Source organism: Anolis sagrei, chromosome 7, assembly GCF_037176765.1.
Source record: "Anolis sagrei isolate rAnoSag1 chromosome 7, rAnoSag1.mat, whole genome shotgun sequence".
Classification (NCBI taxonomy): domain Eukaryota; kingdom Metazoa; phylum Chordata; class Lepidosauria; order Squamata; family Dactyloidae; genus Anolis; species Anolis sagrei.
This window is the reverse complement of record NC_090027.1, coordinates 6,729,062-6,756,250: the sequence shown is the minus strand read 5'-3', so window position 1 is coordinate 6,756,250 and position 27,189 is coordinate 6,729,062. Positions and strand designations below refer to the sequence as shown.

The 27,189-nt window shown below is 43.7% G+C and overlaps 1 protein-coding gene across 2 annotated transcripts in view; it reads left to right on the top strand.

The window, feature by feature from the left end:
- The window catches only part of EBF2 (EBF transcription factor 2), a 392,720-nt gene that overhangs the window by 26,966 nt on the left and 338,565 nt on the right, over positions 1-27,189 (top strand). For both annotated transcript variants that reach the window (XM_067470672.1, XM_067470673.1), the window contains exons 5-6: positions 42-115; positions 15,514-15,582. In XM_067470672.1, the coding sequence (XP_067326773.1) occupies positions 42-115; positions 15,514-15,582 (143 nt within the window). The remainder of the gene's footprint in view (positions 1-41; positions 116-15,513; positions 15,583-27,189) is intronic.

Below are 27,189 nucleotides of genomic sequence, written 5' to 3'. Positions count from 1 at the left end.
GTTTGAGGCCAGCTCCTAATAATTCTCCATATATTCCGCAGCCGATCGCCTATGAAGGACAAAACAAGAACCCCGAAATGTGCAGAGTACTGCTCACGCATGAGGTGATGTGCAGGTAAGACTCTTTTGTTTCTTTGTGGGCAAACTATCACAATACAGAAAACATGTTGCAGTTAAGCACTTTGTTGTCCAACATATGTGGAAGTCACCACATTGCACACAATTGGCTAGACACTGCCAATGGCAGGCGCTTGACTCGCTCTCTATTAGTGGCACCCAAACATGGTTTCGTCTCACTGAAATGTGGAATAAGTGTTGAAGTGTTCCAAAGTGACTTCTTTCAACACAAGCACTGGATCCAATTTTAGAGAAATCCTTGGTGTGTTTGCAGAGGCGGCCCTAGGTAATTTTCAACGGTAAGCAAACAGTATTTTGGCGCGCCCCCACCTCCAACCAATCATTGATATATATTTTCTGTTTGTCATGGGAGTTCTGTGTGCCATATTTGGTTCAATTCCATCATTGGTGGAGTTCAGAATGCTCTTTGATTGTAGGTGAACTATGCATCCCAGTAACTACACTTGCCGCACTTGCTCCCTTGCCTGGCCCGCTTTGGGTCCAGAGGCGTGCCTGAAGACCCTGGCACGTGCACCAAAAGTCACCTCTTCTCCTGACTTTCTCCTCAGCCATTGGGACCGAGAGAGAGAGAGAGAGAGAGAGAGACAGAGGTGGAGATGCCCACCTTTCCTGAAGGTAGGCGCAAAAACAAAGGAGGGAGCGGAGGTGGGAGATACCTCCAGCCGGAGGGACTCTCTCTCTCTCTCTCTTGGTCCCAATGGCTGAAGAGAAAGTCAGGAGAAGAGGCGACTTTTGGTGCGCATGCCGGGGTCTTCAGGCACGCCTCCAGACCCAAAGCGGGCCAGGCGTGGCGGCTCCGCCCCTTGGCCCACCCACGGATTGGGGAGAGGAGGTGAGTGGAGCACCAGGGGATCGGGAAAGGGGCCGGTCATAGGGAAGGGATTGAATGTGGAGAACAATTGAGCACCGGCTCTGCTCGCGCACCCGGTGGCCAAGTGGAGCAGGAACGAGAGGGGCTAGGCGAGGCTCAAGGGCCCGGCCCCTTTGGGAAGAGGATCGCCCGGCAGCGAGGCAAGGAAGCCGAGGCTCCCCCCGGACTGCTAGGGCTGTTGTGAGCTGAGGGGGCGCTCCTCAAGTGGCATTTACAGAGGGGCATTTACAGAGGCGCCTCTGCGCCCCTGGCAAAAAAAGTGTTCTGAGACCACTTACTTCGCATAATGGACGAGCCGTCCCTGTGTGTTTGTGATGGCTATGTGTAATGTTTTAATGGCGCATATCATCCAAGGCAGTGGTTCCCAACCTCAATGCTGCGACCCCTTAATACAGTCCCTCAGGTTGTGTTGACCCCCAACCATAACATTATTTTCATTGTATTGTCGAAGGCTTTCATGGCTGGAATCACTGGGTTGTTGTAGGTTTTCGGGCTATATGGCCATGTTCTAGAAGCATTCTCTCCTGACGTTTTGCCTGCATCTATCTCAAGCATTCTCACAACCTCTGAGGATGCTTGCCATAGATGCAGGTGAAATGTCAGGAGAGAATGCTTTTAGAACATGGCCATATAGCCTGGAAAACCCACAACAACCCATTATTTTCATTGTTACTTCATAACTGTGATTTTTCTACTGTTATGAATCGTAATGTGAACAGCTGACATGCAGGATGTATTTGCATTCACTGGATCAAATTTGGCACAAATATCCGATACATTCAAATTTGAATACTGGTGGGGTTGGGGGGGGATTGATTTTGCCATTTGGGAGTTGTAGTTGCTGGGATTTATAGTTAACCTACAATCAAAGAGCATTCTGAACTCCACCAACGATGGAATTGAACCAAACTTGTCACACAGTTCTCCCATGACCAACAGAAAATACTGGAAGGGTTTGGTGGGCAGTGTCCTTTGGTTTTGGAATTGTAGTTCACCTACATCCAAAGATCACTATGCACTCAAACAATGATGGATCTCGACCAAACTCTGCACGAATATTCAATATGCCCAAATGTGAACACTGGTGGAGTTTGGGGAAAATAGAATCTTGACATTTGGGAGTTGTAGTTGCTGGGATTTGTAGAGGAGCCTCCACCACACTCCGAGGCAGAGAGTTCCACTGCTGAACAGCTCTTCTTACAGTCAGGAAGTTCTTCCTAATGTTCAGGTGGAGTGTCCTGAACATTATGTTGTTGGACTACAGCTCCCATCCCCACTAAACATTGGCTTCACTAATGAGAGATGGAGTCAATGGCAGTGTCTATCCAGCTGAGGAAGCATGAATAGAAAAGATCTCTGCTTTGGGGTCAAGTATAATAAAAATGGAACCTAAAGGACTTTAAGATCATCTGGGGAGGCCCTGCTCTCAGTCCCGTCTTCCTCACAAGCACGACTAGCAGGGATGAGAAACAGGGCCTTCTCAGTGGTGGCCCCTCAGCTATGGAACAACATCCCTAAGGACATCAGATCAGCCCCCTCCCTTTTAACATTTCAGAAGAGAGCTAAAACTTGGCCTGAGAGATGTCTTGTGTCCAGATTTGGTGTCAATTCACCCAGTGTCTTTTGAGTTATGTTAATCCCACAAATGAACATTATATTTTTATTTCTATAGATTCAAGTGCAAGGAAGACCTAGATCTGGGTGGTTGTAGGTTTTTTCAGGCTATATGGCCATGGTCAAGAGGCATTCTCTCCTGACGTTTCGCCTGCATCTATTGCAAGCATCCTCAGAGGTAGTGAAGTCTGTTGAAACTAGGAAAATGGGTTTATATATCTGTGGAATGACCAGGGTGGGCCAAAGGACTCTTGTCTGCTGGAGCTAGGTGTGAATGTTTCAACTGACCACCTTGATTAGCATATAATGGCCTGACAGTGCCTGGAGCAAACTTTTGTTGAGAGGTGATTAGATGTCCTTGTTTGTTTCCTCTCTGCTGTTGTCAGAGGCGGCCCTAGGTAATTTTCAATGGTAAGCAAACAGTATTTTGGCATGCCCCCCCCCCCCCCAACCAATCATTGATATATATTTTCTTTTTCATCGTGGGAGTTCTGTGTGCCATATTTGGTTCAATTCCATCATTGGTGGAGTTCAGAATGCTCTTTGATTGTAGGTGAACTATACATCCCAGCAACTACAACTCGCATATGTCAAGGTCTATTTTCCCCCAAGAGTGCCTCAAGAGCGCCCCTGGGCAAAATCAACTATACTGCAAATGCTTACTTTTTTTTTGCTTGACAAAAAAAGGCAGAGAGTTCCACTGCTGGACGGCTCTCATAGTTAGGAAGTTCTTCCCAAAGTTCAAAGAAAAGGAAGGGGCCTGAGGCTGTTAGGAATGGTGGGAGTTGAAGTCCAGAACACCCGGAGGGCTGAAGTTTGCCCATGCCTGCACTGTACTCTTATTAATGCAGCCTAGAATCATATTGGCTTTTAAGCTGCCATATCACAGTTTTATTTCGTCTTCAACTTGTGTTCTACTAAGTCTTCTAAATCCCTTTCAATGTTTTAAGTTGATTTCTGTTGGTCTTGATCTCCCCCCACTATATCAATGTTTCTCAACCTGGGGGTTGGGACCCCTGGGGGGATCACGAGAGGGATTTCGGGGGGGGGGGGGGGTCACAAAAGACCATCAGAAAGGGGCTCTTTGATTGTAGGTGAATGTCCACCAGACCCTTCCAATATTTTCTGTTCATTATGGGAGTTCTGTATGCCAGGTTTGTTTCAATTCAATCATTTAGTGGATTTCAGAATGCTCTTTGATTGTAGGTGAACTATAAGTCCCAGCAACTGCAACTCTCAAATGTCAAGATCTATTTTCCCCAAATTCCATCAGCGGTCACATTTGGGCACATTGAGTATTCATGCCAAGTTTGGTTCAGATCCATCATTGTTTGAGTCCATAGTGCTCTCTGGATGTAGGTGAACTACAACTCCAAAACTCAAGCTCAATGCCCACCAAACCCTTCCAATATTTTCTCTTGGTCGTAAGAGTTCTGTGTGCCAAGTTTGGTTCAATTCCATCATAGGTGGAGTTCAGGATGCTCTTTGATTGTAGGTGAACTATAAGTCCCAGCAACTGCAACTCTCAAATGTCAAGATCTATTTTCCCCAAATTCCATCAGCGGTCACATTTGGGCACATTGAGTATTCATGCCAAGTTTGGTTCAGATCCATCATTGTTTGAGTCCACAGTACTCTCTGGATGTAGGTGAACTACAACTCCCAAAACTCAAGGTCAATGCCCACCAAACCCTTCCAATATTTTCTCTTGGTCGTAGGAGTTCTGTGTGCCAAGTTTGGTTCAATTCCATCAAAGGTGGAGTTCAGGATGCTCTTTGATAATAGGTGAACTATAAATCCCAGCAACTACAACTCCCAAATGGCAAAATCAGCTCCCCCCCAAACCCTCCCCAGTATTCTAGTGTGTGCCAAATTTGGTCCAGTGAATGAAAATACATCCTGCATATCAGATGTTCATATTACGATTCATAACAGTAGAAAAATTACAGTTGTGAAATAGCAACGAAAATAATGTTATGGTTGGGGGTCACCACAACATGAGGAACTTTATTAAGAGGTCGCGGCATTAGGAAGGTTGAGAATCACCAAATTGTGAAATCTAGGAAGATCCTCTGTACCTTGACATTTGTGTGTGTGTGTGTGTGTATATATATATATATATATATATATTCATGTCAGGAGCGACTTAAGAAACTGCAAGTTGCTTCTGATGTGAGAGAATTGGCCACCTGCAAGGACCTTGCCCAGGGGACGCCTGGATGTTTTACCATCCTTGTGGGAGGCTTCTCTTATGTCCCCACATGGGGGGCTGGAGCTGACAGAGGGAGCTCAACCTGCTTTCCCTGCCGCCACAAGGGCTTAACCCATTGCACCACCAGGGGCTCCAATATTTGTGTTGAAGAGGCAATTTTATCAGGTGTTGCTTGAGTAACAAGTTAAGGCAAATGTTTTCCCCTCAAGTCCAGTCATGTCCAACTCTGGGGATTGATGCTCATCTCCATTTCTAAGCTGAAGAGCTGGCATTATCCATAGACACCTCCAAGGTCATGTGGCTGGCATGACTACATGGAGTGCCATTACCTTCCTGTTGGAGCTGTACCTATTGATCTACTCACATTTGCATGTTTGCAAACTGCTAGGTTGGCAGAAGCTGGGGCTAACAGTGGGAGCTCACGCCACTCCCATGATTTCAACCTGCAACCTTTTGGTCAACTAGTTCAGCAGCTCAGTAGTTAGAGGTGGCCCTAGGTAATTTTCAACAGTAAGCAAACAGTATTTTGCCCCCCCCCCCCCCAACCAATCATTGATATATATTTTCTGTTCGTCGTGGGAGTTCTGTGTGCCATATTTGGTTCAATTCCATCATTGGTGGAGTTCAGAATGCTCTTTGATTGTACGTGAACGATACATCCCAGTAACTACACTTGCCGCACTTGCTCCCTTGCCTGGCCAACTTTGGGTCCGGAGGCGTGCCTGAAGACGCCGGCGTGTGCACCAAAAGTCACCTCTTCTCCTGACTTTCTCCTCAGCCATTGGGACCGAGAGAGAGAGAGAGAGAGAGAGAGAGAGAGAGAGAGAGAGGTGGAGATGTCCACCTTTCCTGAAGGTAGGCGCAAAAACAAAGGAGGGAGCGGAGGTGGGAGATACTTCCAGACGGAGGGGCTCTCTCTCTCTCTCTCTCTCTTGGTCCCAATGGCTGAAGAAAAAGTCAGGAGAAGAGGCGACTTTTGGTGTGCACGCTGGGGTCTTCAGACACGCCTCCGGACCCGAAGCAGGCCAGGCGCGGCGGCTCCACCCCTTGGCCCACCCGCAGATTGGGGAGAGGAGAGGAGGCGGGTGGAGTGCCGGGGGATCGGGAAAGGGAGCCGGTCATGGGGAAGGGATCGAACGTGGAGAACGATTGAGCGCCGGCTCTTCTCACACACCCAGTGGCTGGGTGGAGCAGGAACGAGAGGGGTAAGGCGAGGCTCAAGGGCCCGTCCCCTTTGGGAAGAGGATCGCCCAGCAGCGAGGCAAGAAAGCCGAGGCTCCCCCCGGACTGCTAGGGCTGTTGTGAGCTGAGGGGGCGCTCCTCAAGTGGCGATCGAGGGGCATTTACAGAGGCGCCTCTGTGCCCCTGGCAAAAAAAAGTGTTCTGCGACCGCTTATTATTATTATTATTATTATTATTATTATTATTAACTTTATTTGTACCCCGCTAGCATCTCTCGCAGGACTCGATGCGGCTTACACAGGCCAGAGCCTCAAACACAATACAATAAAAACATAACACGATACTAAACAAAGCAAAACAAAGCAATCAAGCAAAATAACAACAATAACTACCTCAAGACACAATTAAAACTGGTTCGGCCGGCGCAGTGGGGTACAGGGATTAAAATGCTGAGATGGCAGGAGGAACATGGATTAAAAGGTGCGGTGTGCAGTAACATCTGTTGAGCTAAGGTGCTTCTAGGATTTGGAAAGGGGAAATTCCTAATCTGGGAAGGCACATCGGAACAGCCAGGTTTTTAGGTTCCTTCTGAAAACTGCTAAAGTAGGGGCCTGTCGGAGATCTTTTGGAAGGGCATTCCAAAGTCGGGGGGTCGCCACAGAGAAGGCCCTGTCCCGTGTCCCCACCAAACGTGCTTGCGACGTGGGTGGGATCACGAGCAGGGCCTCCCCAGATGATCGGAGTGAGCGTGTGGGTTCGTAAATGGAGATGCGGTCCCGCAGGTAGGGTGGTCCCAAACCGTTCAGGGCTTTGTAGGCGAGCACCTGCACCTTGAATTGGGCTCGGAAAATAAATGGCAGCCAGTGGAGCTCCTTAAACAGAGGGGTAGACCTCTCTTGATAATGGGCCCCAGTTAACATCCTGGCTGCTGCCCGCTGGACCAATTGAAGTAATGGACGAGCCGCTTACTTTGCGTAATGGACGAGCCGCCCCTGTAGACACCTCCATGGTTATGTGGCCGGCATGACTGCACGGAGTGCCATAATTCCTCCTTCTGCACCATCTTTAATGCTACCGGGCCCTTCTCCAATTTTCAACTTGGGCTTTTCAGAGCTTGTCAATATTTTCCAAGAAATCCTATGGACTTCCATGAAATTGATTTCTGGGGTGGGCGGAAAGCACAGATGAGGACGCCTGCAAAACTGCACACGCAACACATGTACATTTGCTGGGTTTTTTTTTCCTTTTTGGTCCAAATAAGTCATCTTCCTCCTTCTCCTGGAAGACCTCTCTTTCTGCCTGCTCCAGTCGCCAAGTCTTTTCGAAGAGGGGAAACGTTTTTTGTTTGGCTGCTGCCAGAAGTCACAGCGCCCTTGATGCTCAGGGGGCTGAAAAGATATTATAATGTGAACAGAAGTAGTCTCGGGGACTACAGCTGGCTAATAACAGCGTTGCATTGAGCGCCAGCGAAGCCCACAGCTGTGACTTTCGCCACAAGGCCCAGACGAGACAGCCAGCCCCAGAGATAATCAGCTGAGCCAGCCGGCCACTGAGCCCCGGTCTTTATCAGCCAGATGGTGTGAATTTAGACACTTTTGTTATGCAATGCCAGGGAGGAGGGCAAGGGAAAGGAACACAACAAAGGCCACCATGCTGGGCGCTTATTTGAGTTTGAAATTAGAGACAGATTTTTTTTTTGGGGTGAAAGTTAAGGGTTGAATTTTAAAACCATTTTCCAAAAGGGGAGGGGAAAGCCCTAAGCCCTTCTTTGAAACACGCGCAGCCTTCTGGACACCAGGTTTTCGACTGGGCTATATTTCATCTGGAATTGCATAAGTATATTGGAGGGATTAAAGTGTACATCTATATAAATAATAAGAAAAACACTGAAAAACACAGCGGAAGGGACTCAAAAAGCCCAAAAAGCAAAAAGATGCTACAGCGCATGCACAAAACCACATATATAAACATTAGGCCTGGGTAACAACGGAAAAAATTGTTTCTAAAATCGATTTGTATTTGGGGTTTTTTTTTTGTTTCGATATTTAAAATAATTACAAAATTTTCCTTTTAAAAAGTTCGATATTTACGAAATTTCGTAAATGGTAAAAAATTAAGGAATCGATTTCCGAAACAATAACGAATTGATTCGTTAATGGCGGACGCGACCGCAAAATACGCTAAAAAACCTCCAAAACCTTCTGAAGCTTCCCTCTCCCTCTGTTCTTGACTGTTGGTGTGATATTATAATTTTTTTTCACTAATTAAACCATAAAACTGGCCCAGACATGCGGAAATAATAACGAAACGACCTCAAAACAATAACGAAATGAATACAATATCGAAATACGAAGCATTTACAAAACGTTTTTGAAAATTCGTTTTTTTTAATAATTGCTCCAGAATAGTTTGTTATCGTTTTGTAATTGAAAGAATTAACGAATTATTAACGAATTACGAATTAACGAAACGAAACCGCCCAGCCCTAATAAACATACATACACACCCAAAACACATATTCAGAGGCTGGACCATAGCAACGTGTGGCAGGGATGGCAAGTGTCTCTCTCTGTCTATCTATCTATCTATCTATCTATCTAAATGTAATGTAATGTTTGTTTGTTTGTTTGTTTGTGGGATTAACATAATTCAAAAACTACTGGACAAATTGAAACCAAATTTGGACACAACACACCTATCAGGCCAGTGAGTGACCATCACTCATAAACACAACAGAAGAGACTAAAAAAGCCAAAAAACAAAAAATACATGACAACGCATGCACAAAACCACATGCACACATGCACACATACGTAAACACACATTGTGTTTACATTGAGCTTGTTGCGATTGAAATTGTTTTTGTACATAATATTGAGTCTTGGGACATTTCCTAGTCTGGCCTTTCTTGTCCAGATGGGGGGACAATTATGATACTGTTCATTTTCACAGAAGAGAATGATGTGCGCCATGACTCTCTGACCTGGGAAGAGTTTCAGAAGAATTCAGTCGGACTTTTGAACAGAGAGATGCATTGCATTTGTGTTTCTTTATTGCTATCTGCTCTAGGTGCCCCTACTGCCTATTACAGGGAAAACCAGCTGATCCCTAATCCATCTAAAACCCAGACATGTGCTTTACATCTCAAGAACAGACAAGCATCCCGAGCTCTGAGGATCACCTAGGAAGGAATCCCACTGGAGCATTGCAGCACACCCAAATACCCAAATGGGAAAGGGTATCTGTTTTGTTCCAGGGGTTGGCTTCCAATTCGGAAAGGATCCCAGGGCTTGCATTACAGCAGTGGACAGGGCCAAAAGACAGAAGGATGGACTCAAACTGCATGGGAGCAAATGTAATTCCTACCAATTTTGACAAATTCCTGTCAGTGATACAAAGCACAGCTTAGTTCTGGGCATGTCTCTACTCAAGCGTACACCCTAGTGCAATACTATGTATTAATAAAGAAGATCTGTTACTATCAGCCGTGTTTGGCGTATACAGTGGGACAAAGTTAGCTTTGTTGAGTTGCTTACAACCGGCACCTTTACAAAACTTGCATAGGAAATATCCCTCCACATATTTTGGACTACAACTTCCATAAGCCCCATCCAGGCTATAACATTGCCTACCCTCTTGCATCACATTTTGTTTCTACTGTCCAGTATTTCTAGGGCAGGGAAGTAATATGCAAGGTGTGAAAGAGATATAAAAGATCTATCGTTTAGCTGTCCAGATGTGGAAACAGTGTGCTGTGTGGGGTCTGGGAAAACATGGAGATGCATGCTTCAAACTACCACACTTATGACTTCCTCTTGTTCGATCAGAGTCATTACCATTAATCTCCCAGTGCAATAGTGACCGTGCTCTGACCTACAAGACCATGCTGTGGCCTACAAGAAGCACTGCCTGAACATCAAGCAAAAATTGGTTGCTAAAAACAATATCATACGAAAGCTGACTGGCACAACCTGGGGATCACAACCAGACACAGTGAAGACATCTGCCCTTGCGCTACGCTACTCTGCTGCTGAGTACGCATGCTCGGTGTGGAACACATCTCACCACGCTAAAACAGTGGATGTGGCTCTGAATGAGACATGCCGCATTATCACGGGGTGTCTGCGCCCTACACCACTGGAGAAATTACACTGCTTAGCCGGTATTGCACCATATAACAAAGTCAGAATCCTGGACCCTGGGGGACTATATTTTCTAATACATCCCGCCTGCTGGCACCATTTTAAAGAATCATGAACTGGTATCTCAAAATAAATCTTGCTAATGGACACCAATATGATTCTGGCATGGAGTGTTTAGATGATATATAAAACAGATATATAAACCCATTTTTCCGACTTCCAACAAACCTCACTACTTCTGAGGATGCTTGCCATAGATGCAGGCGAAACGTTAGGAGAAAAATTGTCTCCAGAACATGGCCATATAGCCTGGAAAAACCTACAACAACCCAGTTTAGATGATTGTTGAGGTAACGTGTATACTCTGATAGAGTTGCTGCCACCACCCAAAGTAATTTGGGAATACTAAAGATGTTGTCCCTGAGGTAAATCCCTTCCTGCCCACCAGCTCTCCCTTTGGCTCCCTGAAATGACTGAGATGTAAAGATGTTAAAAACCTCTGGAATTATTCACACAGAATGAGTCACTACTGAGGCTGCTTAAAAGTTGAACTAGAGAAATGTTTACTAATATATTTGAACAAACAACTATCTTCTCAAACTAGGCGCACAAGCTTGAATGGTTACAGAGGCACAATATTCATAATGGTTACTTAAATAGGTTTCCTAACTTAGATATGCGCAAGACTCCTCACTCTACCCTGATACAGTAGCAGTGAGTTCCCCAGACAAACCAAACCCGGTTGTCCCCAGAGCAAAGAGCTGCACTCTAGACAGAGTTCTCTAACAGCTAAACTACTCTGACCCCAGAGAGCAAACCACTTGTGTAACAAATCCTACACAAGCACACAGGTGTCTACTTTGACCCTCCTGGCCAAATAAATGTAGAATCGCCTGTCCCAAATGCCCTCTGACAGTAAAAATATTTGCTCACCCAAAAATCCGCCTCTCTACTCTATTCCCAAAAATCACCCTCTTCCTTCAAAGCCAAAAATCAATCTCCTCTCTTTCTGACAAGCTGACAGTTTTTCCCTCTCAGGGCTAAACTCCTCCCATCTCCCTTAACCAATCCAGAGAGAGCACCAGCTCCTCCCCTCTTCTACTCTTACACTCCCAAGATGTCCACCTCCCTCGCTTACACTCTCAAAATGGAGGCCTCCTCCCATCTCCCTTAACCAATCCAGAGAGAGCACCAGCTCCTCCCCTCTTCTACTCTTACACTCCCAAGATGTCCACCTCCCTCGCTTACACTCTCAAAATGGAGGCCTCCTCCCATCTCCCTTAACCAATCCAGAGAGAGCACCAGCTCCTCCCCTCTTCTACTCTTACACTCCCAAGATGTCCACCTCCCTCGCTTACACTCTCAAAATGGAGGCCTGCTTACTGACATCTCAGGCTCCTACTTTGGCCTACGAGGTAAGAATCATTACAACCACCTGACATCCGCCGGGAAGTAGCAGCCAATAGTGAAAGGACCAAGGCAGTGATATCTCTAGCTCATCCCTTGTTTGGGTATCAGCCAGCACATCAATGACTTAATTCAAGAAATAGTTTTCTAAGATCTACAGAGACACTCACTGGAACACCTCAGCAAGCGAGAGTCCAAAAGTGGCAGTCTCTAACCCAGAACCTCAATCAATGGCTGATACCAAATGAGAGACTCCCTCCCTCCTGGGCACACAGAAGACGGGGCGACTTGGAAGGCGCTGAACAGACTGCGCTCTGGCACCATGAGATGCAGAGCTAACCTCAAGAAATGGGGCCACAAAGTGGAATCCTCGACATGCGAGTGCGGAGAAGAGCAAACCACTGACCACGTGCTGCAATGCCACCTGAGCCCTGCCACATGCACCATGGAGGACCTTCTTGCAGCAACACCAGAGGCACTCCAAGTGGCCAGATACTGGTCAAAGGACATCTAATCAACTACCAAACTCACAAATTTTGTGTTTTGTCTGTCTGTTTGTTTTGTTCTGTTAGAAATTTAATACAATTGACTGGTTGCCCTGACACGACAAATAAATAAATTGCAATCTGCCAAACCAAAGTACAATTTCTTAATTTTTAAGGACTCATTGGTGTGACTTGTTCATGCTTTTCTGTTCATTTGCGACATGTATAAATAGCAATCTCCATGTTATTGGCACTCTGGCTGGTGAACACTAAAAAAGTGCCATAAATCTAAGAAACAGAGGAAAAATGTCATATCATAAAATGTTGAGAGTGGCATTAAAATTAAAATGAAAGCGCAAGGAAAGCATTATAAGGCATTAAAACCCAATGGAACCGAACGGTCTGTAACAGGAAATGTGGTGTGTGTGTGTGTGTGTGTGTGTGTGTGAAGGGACTTTATTAAAACAGCTCCTGACAATGGGAGGTAGCTTTGCTGTATTAAATTGTAATTTCCCCTCACACTTGGTTTAGTGTTTCAGAATGGTGTTGCATTGATGTTCTGGAACAGGGAAATTTCCCTTTAATCTATGAGCTGAAAAACAGGGGGAAATACATGTTTCCACCATTTTTGTAGCTCCCAGAGACTGGTTGTTTAACCCCCCCCCCCCCCCCCCCAAAATGCTCAAGTTTTATGTGTGGTTGATTATCGTATATACTCGAATACAAGCTGACCCGAATATAAGCCGAGACACCTAATTTTGTCACAAAAAAAAGAGAAAACGTATAAGCCGAGGATGGGGAACGCAGCTGCTATGGGTACATTTCAAAATAAAAATAGAGTTTATGTGTTTTTCAATATTTACATCTATATAAATAAAAAATGTAATGTTCTGGCTACCTGTATTAACAGAGAGGAAACAAACAAGGACATCTAATCACCTCTCAAGAAAAGATTGCTCCAGGCACTGCCAGGCCATCAAATGCTAATCAAGGTGGTCAGTTGAAACATTCACACCTAGCTCCAGCAGACAGGAGTCCTTTGTCCCACCCTGGTCATTCCACAGATATATAAATCCTTTTTCCTAGTTCCAACAGACCTCACTACCTCTGAGGATGCTTACCATAGATGCAGGTGAAATGTCAGGAGAAAATGCCCCTAGAACATGGCCATATAGCCCGAAAAAACCTACAACAACCCAATGTAATGTTCATTTGTGGGATTAACAGAACTCAAAAACCACTGGATGAATTGACACCAAATTTGGACACGAGACACCTAACAACCCGATGTATGTCCTTCACTCAAAAAAATTGATTTTGTCATTTGGGAGTTGTAGTTGCTGGGATTTATAGTTCATCAACAATCAAAGAGCATTCTGAACCCCACCAATGATGGAATTGAACCAAACTTGGCACACAGTTCTCCCATGACTAACAGAAAATACTGGAAGGGTTCGGTGGGCAGTGTCCTTTGGTTTTGGTGTTGTAGTTCACCTATGTCCAGAGATCACTGTGAACTCAAACAATGATGGATCTGGACAAAACTCTACACGAATATTCAATATGCCCAAATGTAAACACTGGTGGAGTTTGAGGAAAATAGAATCTTGACATTTGTGAGTTGTAGTTGCTGGGATTTATAGTTCACCTACAATCGCAGAGCATTCTGAACCCCACCAACGATAGAATTGGGCCAAACGTCCCACACAGAACCCCCATGACCACCAGAGTGGCCCACAGCAACACGTGGCAGGGGACGGCTAGTATATATAATACACACAAACACACACACGCACATACTAGTTGTCCCCTGCCACGCGTTGCTGTGGCCCAGTCTGATGATCTGGAAAATAAAGTAATGAGAAAGTGTTGTTTTCTTATATATGTAATTCCTTTATGCTTGTGGGTAAACAGTACTTCTTGTTTCTCTGTCAGTGTTGATGTGGAGAGTGTCTGGGTTGCCCACCCTGGAACATGCAAGATATCATTGTCCTTCTTTAAGGGCCCCTTTCAAGTCTATGATCCTATATCTCTCTGTGTGTGAATCATATCTATCTATCTATCGATCTATCTATATCTATCTATGGCTGAGTGGCTCTTTGTCAGGAGGACTTTGATTACGTTTTCTTGCCCTGATGAAGGGAGTTGGATTGGATGGCCTTAAGTATTTTTTGTTGGTCATGGGGGTTCTGTGTCTGTCGTTCGTGAGGTTCAGAATGCTCTTTGATTGTAGGTGAACTGTGAATCCCAGTGACTACAACTCCCAAATATCAAAGTCTATTTCCCCCAAACTCCATCTGTATTCATATTTGGCCATATTGAGTGCTTGTGCCAAGTTTGGTCCAGATCCATCATTGTTTGAGTCCACAGTGCTCTCTGGATGTAGGTGAACTACAAATCCCAAACTCAAGGTCAATGCCCACCAAACCCTTCCAGTGTTTTCTGTTGGTCATGGGAGTTCTGTGTGCCAAGTTTGGTTCAATTCCATCATTGGTGGAGTTCAGGATGCACTGTGATTGTAGGTGAACTATAAATCCCAGCAACTACAACTCCCAAATCACAAAATCATAATTTTGAGTGATGGTCACTCCTTGTGTTGTGAGACGTTTTGTTGCCAAATTTGGTGTGATTTCGTTCATTGGTTCTTTTGTTTTTAAGGTACTCATTATGCACAGAGCATATATATATAGGTAAAGGTTTTCCCCTGACATTAAGTCCAGTCATGTCTGACTCTGGGTTGTGGTGCTCATCTCCATTTCTAAGCCGAAGAGCCAGCGTTGTCCGTAGACACCTCCAAGGTCATGTGGTCGGCATGACTGCATGGAGCACCCTTACCTTCCTGCTGGAGCGGTACCTATTAATCTACTCACATTTGCATCTTTTCGAACTGCTAGGTTGGCAGAAGCTAGGGCTGACAGCGGAAGCTCACGCCACTCCCCGGAATCGAACCTGCGACCTTATGATCAACAAGCTCAGCAGCTCAGTGGTTTAACCCACTGTGCCACCGGGGGCTCCCATATTTATATTTTTATATATATATATATATATATATATATATGAAAATATTGAGTCCCTCCTCCAAAATATTGAATTATTTATGCATCTTCAGATACTGTTATTCCAAAATCTGAAAATATCTAGAACATTTCTGGTTCCTCGCATTTTGGATATGGGATGCTCAATCCGTACTGGAAAATGATGATGCTGACTCACATGGCGCCTGTATTTTCTAACCATTTTAGTCTGCCCATTCACATTGCCCACAATGGTTCCAAAGTATGTTCTGTCCCCATTCTGGGAAATTAAAGTGATCACCTTAATATTGCCAGCTCAACTGCGGGACTCAGAGAAGGCTTTTGCAATTTGCCCAGGAAGGAAAATATGGTGCCTGAGACCCTGAGACCGCAAACCATTGTTGTCGTCCTTCCTGAGTATTCTGCTTTTTCCCTTCCTTTTCTCTAGTCGTTGCTGTGAAAAGAAAAGCTGTGGGAACCGCAATGAAACACCCTCAGATCCTGTGATCATTGACAGGTAGGAAATACAATGTTACTTCTCTTGGAACAAAGCAGGTTGTCCTACCTTCTGCAAATGGATGAAGCGAAGCGTTTTGAGATTCCTTGTAAAGTCTCTGCTTAACTGTTGGTGTCATTTCTCTGGAATATTTCGGAGAAGCCCTTTAAGAATTGACAGGATGTCTGGTTTTACTAGAGTTTTACTAGAGTTCCACTTGGTTTGCAAAAGCTTGGGCAAGTATTCCTCATGCGACTGCATCTTGAACGTTGTCTCTCTTCAACAAGGGATGGCTTTCCACTGGATCAGTGGAACAGAGAGCGTTGCGAGTTATCGTTTCCGTTTCACAAGCATCTCTTTAGAGAATAACAAAGTTTTGTGCACATTCTTTTGGAACAGGTGCCAACCATGTTTCAATTCACTTGACTTTGGAACGACTATTCAGACTCTTTACAAAGCATAACATTCTCACATTTGCTTGAAACAAACTTTGCTCATGAAAAATGAATGTGACCCCCGCTCCCCAAAGTGAATCAGTTTTTAAAAATGGACATTAAAAAAAAATACTGAATATTACTCAGGGTTCAAAGATGTAATGAACACTGCCTGTTTTGGGAATGAGATATCTTTATGTATATCTTTACTCAAGTCTCTGATTTTGGAGCTATGGGGGAGATATGGAGTAAAAGGAGATGGTATTTCATCCTGGAAGCATCTGTTCTGATACCGGATTCATGTTTCATTCTCTCAAACAGTTAGAGCTTGACTGGATTTAGTTATTATTATTATTATTATTATTATTATTATTATTATTATTATTTGATACACAAAAAGATTAGTACACAGCAAACAAGATCACTATGCTTGCTTTTGGATTTTTTTTGTATTATTATTATTATTGTTGTATTATTACTTTTGTATTTTTTTATTATTATTATTGTATTATTACTTTTGTATATTATTATTATTATTATTATGCTTGCTTTTGGATTATTATTATTATTATTGTATTATTATTATTATTATTAGATACATAACAAGATTGGTATACAGCAAACAAGATCACTATGCTTGCTTTTGGATTATTTTTGTATTATTATTACTATTATTATTGTATTTTTACTTTTGTGTTTTATTATTATTATTGTATTATTACTTTTGTATTTATTATTATTATTGTATTATTACTTTTGTATTTATTATTATTATTATGGTTGCTTTTGTATTATTATTATTGTATTATTATTATTGTATTATTATTATTATTATTATTATTATTATTAGATACACAACAATATTAGTACACAGCAAACAAGATCACTATGCTTGCTTTTGGATTATTTTTGTATTGTTATTATTATTATTGTATTATTACTTTGGTATTTTATTATTATTATTATTATGCTTGCTTTTGTATTATTATTATTATTATTATTATTATTATTAGAGACACAACAAGATTAGTATACAGCAAACCCAGTCACTATGCTTGCTTTTGTATTATTATTATTATTGTATTATTTTGTATATTATTATTATTATTATTATTATTATTATTATTATTATTATTATTATTATTAGATACATAACAAGATTAGTGTACAGCAAACCCGATCACTATGCTGGATTTTATATTATTTTGGTATTACTGTATTATTATTATTATTATTACGCATTATTATTGTATTTTGTATTATTTTTGTGTTGTTATTATTATTTGAAACACAACAAGATGAGTTCATCACAAACCTGGCTGTTGTATTGGATCACACGTTGGACACTTCCCAAGTGTCTAGGACTGTGAGATGTATCGGCGAATAATGCGTGCAGATCCCAGTAAGGTAGCCTTTTGCAGCTGGCAGATAGTAATCTTGTCAGCGGCGATTGTGTTTAAGTGCAGGCCAAGGTCTTTAGGCACTGCATCCAGTGTGCCGATCACCACTTGGACCACCTTCACTGGCTTGTGCCAGAGTCTTTGCAGTTTGATCTTTAAATCCTCATATCATGTCAGCTTCCATCTGTTGTAGTTGTTGTAGTTGTAGTTGTTGTTGTAGTTGTAGTAGTAGTAGTTATTATTATTATTATTATTATTATTATTATTATTATTATTATTAGGTATGTAACAAGATTAGTACACAGCAAACCAGATCTCTATGCTGGCTTTTGTATTTGATCCCACATTGCACACTTCCCAAGTGTCTAGGACTGTGTGATGTATCGGTGAATAATGCGTGCAAATCCCAGTAAGGTGGCTTTTTGCAGCTGGCAAATGGTAATTTTGTCAGCGCCGATTGTGTTTAAGTGCAGGCCGAGGTCTTTAGGCACTGCACCCAGTGTGCCAATTACCACTGGGACCACCTTGACTGGCTTGTGCCAGAGTCTTTGCAGTTCGATCTTTAACTCCTCATATCGTGTAAGCTTTTCCAGTTGTGTTTCGTCAATTCTATCATCATCCGGGATTGCAACATCGACGATCCATACTTGTTTTTTCCCCCAAAATCGCGAGGTCAGGAGTCTTGTGCTCCAAAACTGTGTCAGTCTGAATCCGGAAGTCCTAGAATAGTTTGACGTGTTCATTTTCTGTAACTTCTTCAGGCATGTTATCTCACCAGTACTTTTTCGCAGGGAGATGGTATTTGTGGCACACGTTCCAATGGAACTGATGATGATGATGGTGATTGTTGTTGTTTTATTTCTTACTTGCCAGTCCTCGTGGCTCAGTTATCAGCTTTCTTGTCCATTTGGTGGAGGGGTGGGTTACAAGTGTTCCACACCAAGCAGTTCACATTCACTTGACACCAGGTTTCCTCATTCACCCATGGGCCAATGGTAGCATTCTGCTGGCTATTTTATTTTATTTGTTGTGTCAGGGCAACCAGTCAATTGTATTACATTTCTAACAGAACAAAACAAACAAACAAACAGACAAAATACAAAGTTTGCAAACTTGGTAGTTGATTAAATGTCCTTTGACCAGTATCTGGCCACTTGGAGTGCCTCTGGTGTTGCCGCAAGGAGGTCCTCCATTGCACATGTGGCAGGGCTCAGGTTGCATTGCAGCAGGTGGTCAGTGGTTTGCTCTTCTCTGCACTCACATGTCGAGGATTCCACTTTGTGGCCCCATTTCTGAAGGTTGGCTCTGCGTCTCGTGGTGCCAGAACGCAGTCTGTTCAACGCCTTCCAAGTCTTCTGTGTGCCCAGGGGGGAGTCTCTCATTTTGTATCAGCCATTGGTTGAGGTTCTGGGTTTGAACCTGCCACTTTTGGACTCTTGCTTGCTGAGATGTTCCCGCGAGTGTCTCTGTAGATCTTAGAAAACTATTTCTAGATTTAAGTCGTTGACGTGCTGGCTGATATCCAAACAGGGGATGAGCTGGAGATGTGTCTGCCTTGGTCCTTTCACTATTGGATGCCACTTCCCGGTGGATGTCAGGTGGTGCAATACCAGCTAAGCAGTGTAATTTCTCCAGTGGTGTAGGGCGCAGACACCCCCTGATAATGCGGCATGTCTCATTAAGAGCCACATCCACTGTTTTAGTGTGGTGAGATGTGTTCCACACTGGGCATGCATACTCAGCAGCAGAGTAGCATAGCGCAAGGGCAGATGTCTTCACTGTGTCTGGTTGTGATCCCCAGGTTGTGCCAGTCAGCTTTTGTATGATATTGTTTCTAGCACCCACTTTCTGCTTGATGTTCAGGCAGTGCTTCTCGTAGGCCAGAGCATGGTCCAGAGTGACTCCCAGGTATTTGAGTGCGCTGCAATGCTCCAGTGGGATTCCTTCCCAGGTAAAAATCCTCAGAGCTCGGGATGCTTGTCTGTTCTTGAGATGAAAAGCACATCTCTGTGTTTTAGATGGGTTGGGGATCAGCTGGTTTTCCCTGTAATAAGCAATAAGAGCACCTAGAGCTTCGGAGAGCTTCTGTTCTACCATCTCAAAGCACACTGCTTGAGTAGTAATGGCACGATCATCAGCATAGATTCATCTATGCTGGCTATTGTCAATGGCACTTGCATTTCTATTCCATCTCTGGCTTCTCCTCATTACGATTTCATAGAAAGCGGCCTTAGGCCACATCCATAGGATTGTGAAAAAGATAGGATTGGTGTACCTGCCTTCCAAATGCTGAGATGTCATTAAGTGATTACGAGGTGAAGGACATCAGATCATACATTATTGGTTTTCCTTCACTCTCAGCTGGCAGAAGGTTGGCTTCAATTGCCGTAAATAACCCTACAATTTGCCATGCAAGTGTCTCCCGAGTGACCGGTTAGGCTGAGAGGTTTCACTCTCTGAGAGGCAGGTTTCCCTGGCTGGATTCATGCCCTGTGCTATGCGGAGAGCTATTAGCAATACAATTCTGGCTGTGCTTCATTCAACCACTGTTTCTTTGTATGGCTTTTCTTCCCATCACTTTCCCCTCTCATCTATCTGTTCAATCTGCAGATCTTAAATTTAACACTCAGGATTTTGGAAGTAAATGACAACTTGTTGTGTCTCTGTTAGGAGACAGGCATTCATTTCCCATTGTCAACCAGGCCAACAAGGAATACAATCCATAGGAACATTAATGATGAATTTAGAGGGAGACTTGAAACTCAGGTGAATATGACTCCATTGGGTAGAGTCAAAAAAAGAAAAAGAAAAAAAAGAAGGCCCAATCAAGTTTCCGGGGAAGTTGATAGCAAGGTGAGTTTCTGCTTCCCGGCAAAAGACAAATATGAATCATGCTCTTTTTCTTTTCAGCATGTATAATGGAAAGGAAGAACACATCTGGCTGTGAGTTCAGTGATTGCTTCGGGCAATCAATACCAGCAGTGACTCCCAAACTTTACTCCTCTAAGTGTTTTGGACTTCATCACCCAGAAGCCCCAGCTAGCTAGGAATTCTGGGAGCTGTAGTCCAAAAGATGTGGATGATCAGAGCCTGAGAAGGCTGGGCATAGACAAATGGTGGTAAATAACAACAAGAACAACAACAAATGTATTACCTGCCTCTCCTTGTGGCTTGAAAGCACTAGAGGACAGTCTCAAAAGCACTAGAAGACAGAGGCTCAAACACACTAGAAGACAGAGGCTCAAAAGCATTAGAGGATAGAGGCTCAAAAGCACTAGAGGACAGAGGCTATAAAGCACTAGAAGACAGAGGTTCTGAAGCACTAGCAGACAGAGGCTCAAAAGCATTAGAGGACAGAGCCTCAAAAACACTAGAAGATAGAGGCTCAAAAGCACTAGAGGACGGAGGTTCTGAAGCACTAGCAGACAGAGACTCAAAAGCATTAGAGGACAGAGGCTCAGAAGCACTAGAACAGGGGTCCACAAACTTTTTAAACAGAGGGCCAAGTCACAGTGCCTCAAACTGTTGGAGGGCTGGATTATAATTTGAAAAAAAACATGAATGAATTCCTATGCACAGTGCTCATATCTTATTTGTAGTGCAAAAACCACTTAAAACAATACAATAATTAAAATGAAAAACAATTTTAACAAATATAAATTTATTAGTATTTCAATGGGAAGTGTAGACCTGCTTTTGGCTGATGCGATAGGATTGTTGTTGTTGTGTGCATTCAAGTCGTTACAGACTTAGGTTGACCCTAAGTCAGGGCCAGGTAAATGACCCTGGAGGGCTGCATTCGGCCCCCGGGCCTTAGTTTGAGGACCCCTGCACTAGAAGATAGAGGCTCAAAAGCACTAGAGGACAGAGGCTCAAAAGCATTAGAGAACAGAGGCTATAAAGCATTAGCAGACAGAGGCTCAAAAGCACTAGAGGACAGAGGCTCAAAAACACTAGAAGACAGAGGCTCAAAAGCACAAGAGGACAGAGACTCAAAAGCACTAGAAGACAGAAGGTCTAAAGCACTAGCAGACAGAGGCTCAAAAGCATTAGAGGACAGAGGCTCAAAAACACTAGAAGACAGAGGCCCGAAAGCATTAGAGAACAGAGGCTCAAAAGCATAGAAGACAGAGGCTCAAAAGCACTAGAGGACAGAGACTCAAAAGCACTAGAGGACGGAGGCTCTGAAGCACTAGCAGACAGAGGCTCAAAAGGACTAGAGGACAGAGGTTCAAAAGCACTAGAGGACAGAGACTCAAAAGCACTAGAGGACAGAGGCTCTGAAGCACTAGCAGACAGAGGCTCAAAAGCACTAGAGGACAGAGGTTCAAAAGCATTAGAGGACAGAGGCTCAGAAGCACTAGAAGACGGAGACTCAGAAGCACTAGAAGATGGAGGCTCAAAAGCACTAGCAGACAGAGGCTGAAAAGCACTAGAGGACAGAGATTCAAAAGCACTAGAGGACAGAGACTCAAAAACAATAGCAGACAGAGGCTCAAAAGCATTAGAGGACAGAGGCTCAAAAGAACTAGAGGACAGAGGCTCAAAAACACTAGCAGACAGAGGCTCAAAAGCATTAGAGGACAGTGTTATGTGCCCTGTGACTTGCCAAGACCTCTTAAATTCCAGGTATTTTTTTGACACTGACATTCAATGACAGGTCTGGCCAGTTTCTGTACTTTGAATGAGGGAAAGAATGCCATCTTATCTTTCTCTCAGACAGCAAAATATTTTGGACTACTCATGTAAAGAGATTAAAGACCTATTAGAATTGAATCTTAGATTTGTTTCACAGCCGACAGATTGCTGGTCCACTTCCATCCAGTGATCATGTGCATTTGTTAGAACTCAGAGGAAATGATCTTGGAGCAAATATGGATAAGATTGGCAAAGAAATACCGCAGCCCTAAATATTATAGAAGGCTGTTGGATGGAAGTTGCACAAACACGCTAAAGAAATAATGGGAAACGCCCATCAGATGTACAAGCAATTTTATTAACTGATGTGAAATAAAACTGGAAGACATTGGACGGAACTGGAATGATTACTATTCAATAATTAGAGATGTAGAAGAATGACTAAAAGGCATTTGTGAAGGAGTGGTGCAGAAAGAGCTGGGATACGGAGCCAATGTGTAAGGAAACCGCTTGTAAGCCAATGTACTTGGCTGGGACAAAACAAGCAACACAGAAAATTGGCAGTGTTGTGTTCGTTTTGGAAAGGAACCGAATCTGAAGAAATGATACAATTGCAGCTGTTGTAAGAATTCGTGTAGCAATGCAAGCAATGTAAGACTAAGCTTTCTAAATGCCTGAGCTCTTTCTTCCCCTTGTGCTGCTTTTTTAAACTGTGTATATTGCGCTATACTCTTATTTACATTCAGAGAACAAGTATTTATCTGAAAATATGTAAAGCCAAACTGAAAAAAAAATCAAATACAGTACTGAGAGTAATTATTCTATTGTAAATTTATTTTATTTATCTATTTACAGCTTTTATATTCCGCCCTTCTCACCCCGCAGGGGACTCAGGGCGGATTACAGTGTACATATATAGAAAACATTCAATGCCAATTTTTGACATACAAACATATACAGACATACACAGGCACTATTTAACTTTTTCTGGCCGCCAGGGGAGCTGTCGCTTTCATCGTCCATCTGCGACGCTGATGAAGCACTTCCGCATTCCCCGCATGCTTCCCTGCTGGAATGCTTTGCTGAGGCCTTCTTTATGGCCTCATAAATCAGTTAATTTAGCCTCCCCACACTTTAAGGTGGTACCTAATTTTCCTACTTGACAGATGCAACTGTCTTTCGGGTTGCAAAGGTCGACAACAGGCTTCACACAATTGGTTGGAAACCCACTCCAACCCGGACTGGCTTCAAACTCATGACCTTTTGGTCAGAGTGGTCTTAATGCAGCTGACACTCAGCCAGCCGTGCCACAATCCCGGTGCAAATCAAAAATGTGTCCAGTTTTTGCTTGCTCAAAAAGCCAAGTCTTGACTTTTTTCTGGAATGTTAAAAGGGAGGGGGGCAATCTATTGTCCCTAGGAAGAGCATTCCATAGCTAAGGGGCCACCACTGAGAAAGCCTGTCTCTCATCCCCACTAAACATATTTGTGACGCAGGCGGGATTGAGAGCAGGGCCTCTCCAGATGATCTTAACGTCCTAGCAACTACAGCTGCCAAATGACAAAATCAATACCTTGCAAGTATTCAGATTTGGGTGTATCGGGTATTTGTCCCAAATTTGGTCCAGGGAACTGCATTCCAAATATTTACATGAGGATTCATAACAGTAGCAAAATGACAGTTATGAAGTAGCAACAAAAATAATGTTATGGTTGTGGGTCACCACAACATGAGGAACTGTATCAAGGGGTCGTGGCATTGAGAACCTCTGTTGTAGAGTTTCGGAGATGTGGTTGACACTTGGGTCAGGCTGGATCTGGTCCCATCCCACACCTTTAATGGACTCACTATCGTGCCACAGGGTCGGATGGGAAGGATTTTGGTGTATCGGGTATTTGTCCCAAATTTGGTCCAGGGAACTGCATTCCAGATATTTACATGATGATTCATAACAGTAGCAAAATGACAGTTATGAAGTAGCAACAAAAATAATGTATTGTCGAAGGCTTTCATGGCTGGAATTACTCAGTTCTTGTGGGTTTTTTCGGGCTATATGGCCATGTTCTGAGGAAGCTTGCCATAGATGCAGGCGAAACGTCAGGAGAAATGCTTCTAGAACATGGCCATATAGCCCGAACAAACCCACCAGAACTGAACAAAAATAATGTTACGGTTGGGGGTCACCACAATATGAGGAACTGTATCAAGGGGTCGTGGCATTGAGAACCTCTGTTGTAGAGTTTCGGAGATGTGGTTGACACTTGGGTCAGGCTGGATCTGGTCCCATCCCACACCTTTAATGGACTCACTATCGTGCCACAGGGTCGGATGGGAAGGATTTTGGTGTATCGGGTATTTGTCCCAAATTTGGTCCAGGGAACTGCATTCCAGATATTTACATGAAGATTCATAACAGTAGCAAAATGACAGTTATGAAGTAGCAACAAAAATAATGTATTGTCGAAGGCTTTCATGGCTGGAATTACTCAGTTCTTGTGGGTTTTTTCGGGCTATATGGCCATGTTCTGAGGAAGCTTGCCATAGATGCAGGCGAAACGTCAGGAGAAATGCTTCTAGAACATGGCCATATAGCCCGAACAAACCCACCAGAACTGAACAAAAATAATGTTACGGTTGGGGGTCACCACAATATGAGGAACTGTATCAAGGGGTCGTGGCATTGAGAACCTCTGTTGTAGAGTTTCGGAGATGTGGATGAGAATTGGGTCAGGCTGGATCTGGTCCCACCCCACACGCCACACTATGGTGCCACAGGGTCAGATGGGAAGGATTTGGGTGTATCGGGTATTTGTCCCAAATTTGGTCCAGGGAACTGCATTCCAGATATTTACATGGTGATTCATAACAGTAGCAAAATGACAGTTATGAAGTAGCAACAAAAATAATGTTATGGTTGGGGGTCACCACAACATGAGGAACTGTATCAAGGGGTTGTGGCATTAGTAAGGTTGAGAACCTCTGTCTTAGAGTTTTGGAGATGTGGATGACACTTGGGTCAGGTTGGATCTGGTCCCATCCCACACCTTTAATGGACTCACTATGGTGCCACAGAGTCGGATGGGGAGGATTCATACCCATCCCAATACTGTCATGTTTATTGCACTTTCTCTTCCCATCCCTGGCAAAGTGATCAAGGCAAGGCTGCTTGGATCTTCTGCATCACAAGATGGTCAGAGCAGGCCGTCCCTTCCCCACCATTCCCTGCAAGATCAGACATCCCCTCCCTCTCTCCTCCTGAGCTTGCCGTGATCTTTCTACTTGTCCTGCAGAGTCAAATGCTTTCATTTGCTGCTCAGGCCCAGCTCTCCTGTGACCATCCGCTGCTGTGCCATCTGGTGCTGATTAATTTTTTAGTACTCGGGATGTTTGCGAGGAATCAGTAACTCAGTGTGCTTTGCCCTGTCATTTGACAAATGATTGATTTGGTCCCTTTTAAAAAGAACATCGGGTTTCTCTCCCCTTCCCCGCCGTTCCCACCACCCGGATGCCTCCTTCCTACGGCAGGTCTGCAATGATCATCTGGAAGGTGAAAGTTGGCAACAAAAGGGAAAGAAAGTCTCTCCAAGCAGAGCGAGCCAGTTGGAGATGTATGTTTGCGTGCTTGGATTCCGTTTACAGTATTTTGCTACAGAATCAAAGTTGTAATGCATGTGAAACCAGAGCTTTACAATGGAGTTGAAGGTCTGGGTGGGAGATAGGATGATGCGTCCAAGAAGAGTGCATTCTTCAAGAAGAGGCATTTAGGGTAATGAACAGAACTGCCAAGAGACCCTTTCCTTGCAGTGAGGTGTACTGAGGAAAGTAGCTTGAACTACAATTTAGAATCATAGAATCATAGAATCAAAGAGTTGGAAGAGACCTCATGGGCCATCCAGTCCAACCCCCTGCCAAGAAGCAGGAATGTTGCATTCAAATCACCCCTGACAGATGGCCATCCAGCCTCTGTTTAAAAGCTTCCAAAGAAGGAGCCTCCACTACACTCCGGGGCAGAGAGTTCCACTGCTGAACGGCTCTCACAGTCAGGAAGTTCTTCCTCGTGTTCAGATGGAATCTCCTCTCTTGTAGTTTGAAGCCCTTGTTCCATTGTGTCCTAGTCTCCAAGGAAGCAGAAAACAAGCTTGCTCCCTCCTCCCTGTGACTTCCTCTCACATATTTATACATGGCTATCATATCTCCTCTCAGCCTTCTCTTCTTCAGGCTAAACATGCCCAGCTCCTTAAGCCGCTCCTCATAGGGCTTGTTCTCCAGACCCTTGATCATTTCAGTCGCCCTCCTCGGGACACATTCCAGCTTGTCAATATTTCTCTTGAATTGTGGTGTCCAGAATTGGACACAATATTCCAGGTGTGGTCTAACCAAAGCGGAATAGAGGGGTAGCATGACTTCTCTGGACCTAGACACTATGCTCCTCTTGATGCAGGCCAAAATCCCATTGGCTTTTTTTTGCTGCCACATCACATTGTTAGCTCATGTATTACTCGTTGTCCATGAGGACTCCAGGATCTAACTTCCATTAGCTTCCCACATTGGTGCCATAATGCATAGGATAATAGAAGCAAATAACATACCACCAGAGTCCATTTGCAAATTGTAGCAAGAAATCAATGAAGTTTTGCAAATTGGAGTAAGTTGCTGCTTTAACAACTCAGCTGGAACTTTATTTGCCATCATTTATCCTCCTGTCTGAAGCCAAGCCTAGTGAAACTGGAGAATTTGGCCTCTTGACTGGAGAGCCTGAAATCCAGCCATTGAAAGCTGTCTTGAGTCCCAAACTGGGGAAAAGGTAGAATAAAAACATAAACATAAACACCAGTCATAATAGGAGCCGTGGAACAATTCTATAGAAGCATTGGAACTGTAGCCTTTCAAAGTCTTTACTTTTCTCAACCAAAGAGTGTGGGTACTTCATCAAACTATAAATCCCAGAATTTCTAGGATTAAAGCTTTGGTAAACTTGGTAAACATGGAGGTCTGGTGTGGGCTGGTCCATGAGGTCATCAAGAGTCGGAAACGACTGAACGAATGAACAACAACAACAACAAAACTTTAAGTTCTGTCTTCCTATGCTGAATCATTGTTGTGAGATATATATGTGTGTGTGTGTGTTTTCTAAGCCTCGCAGTACTTTTTCCTCA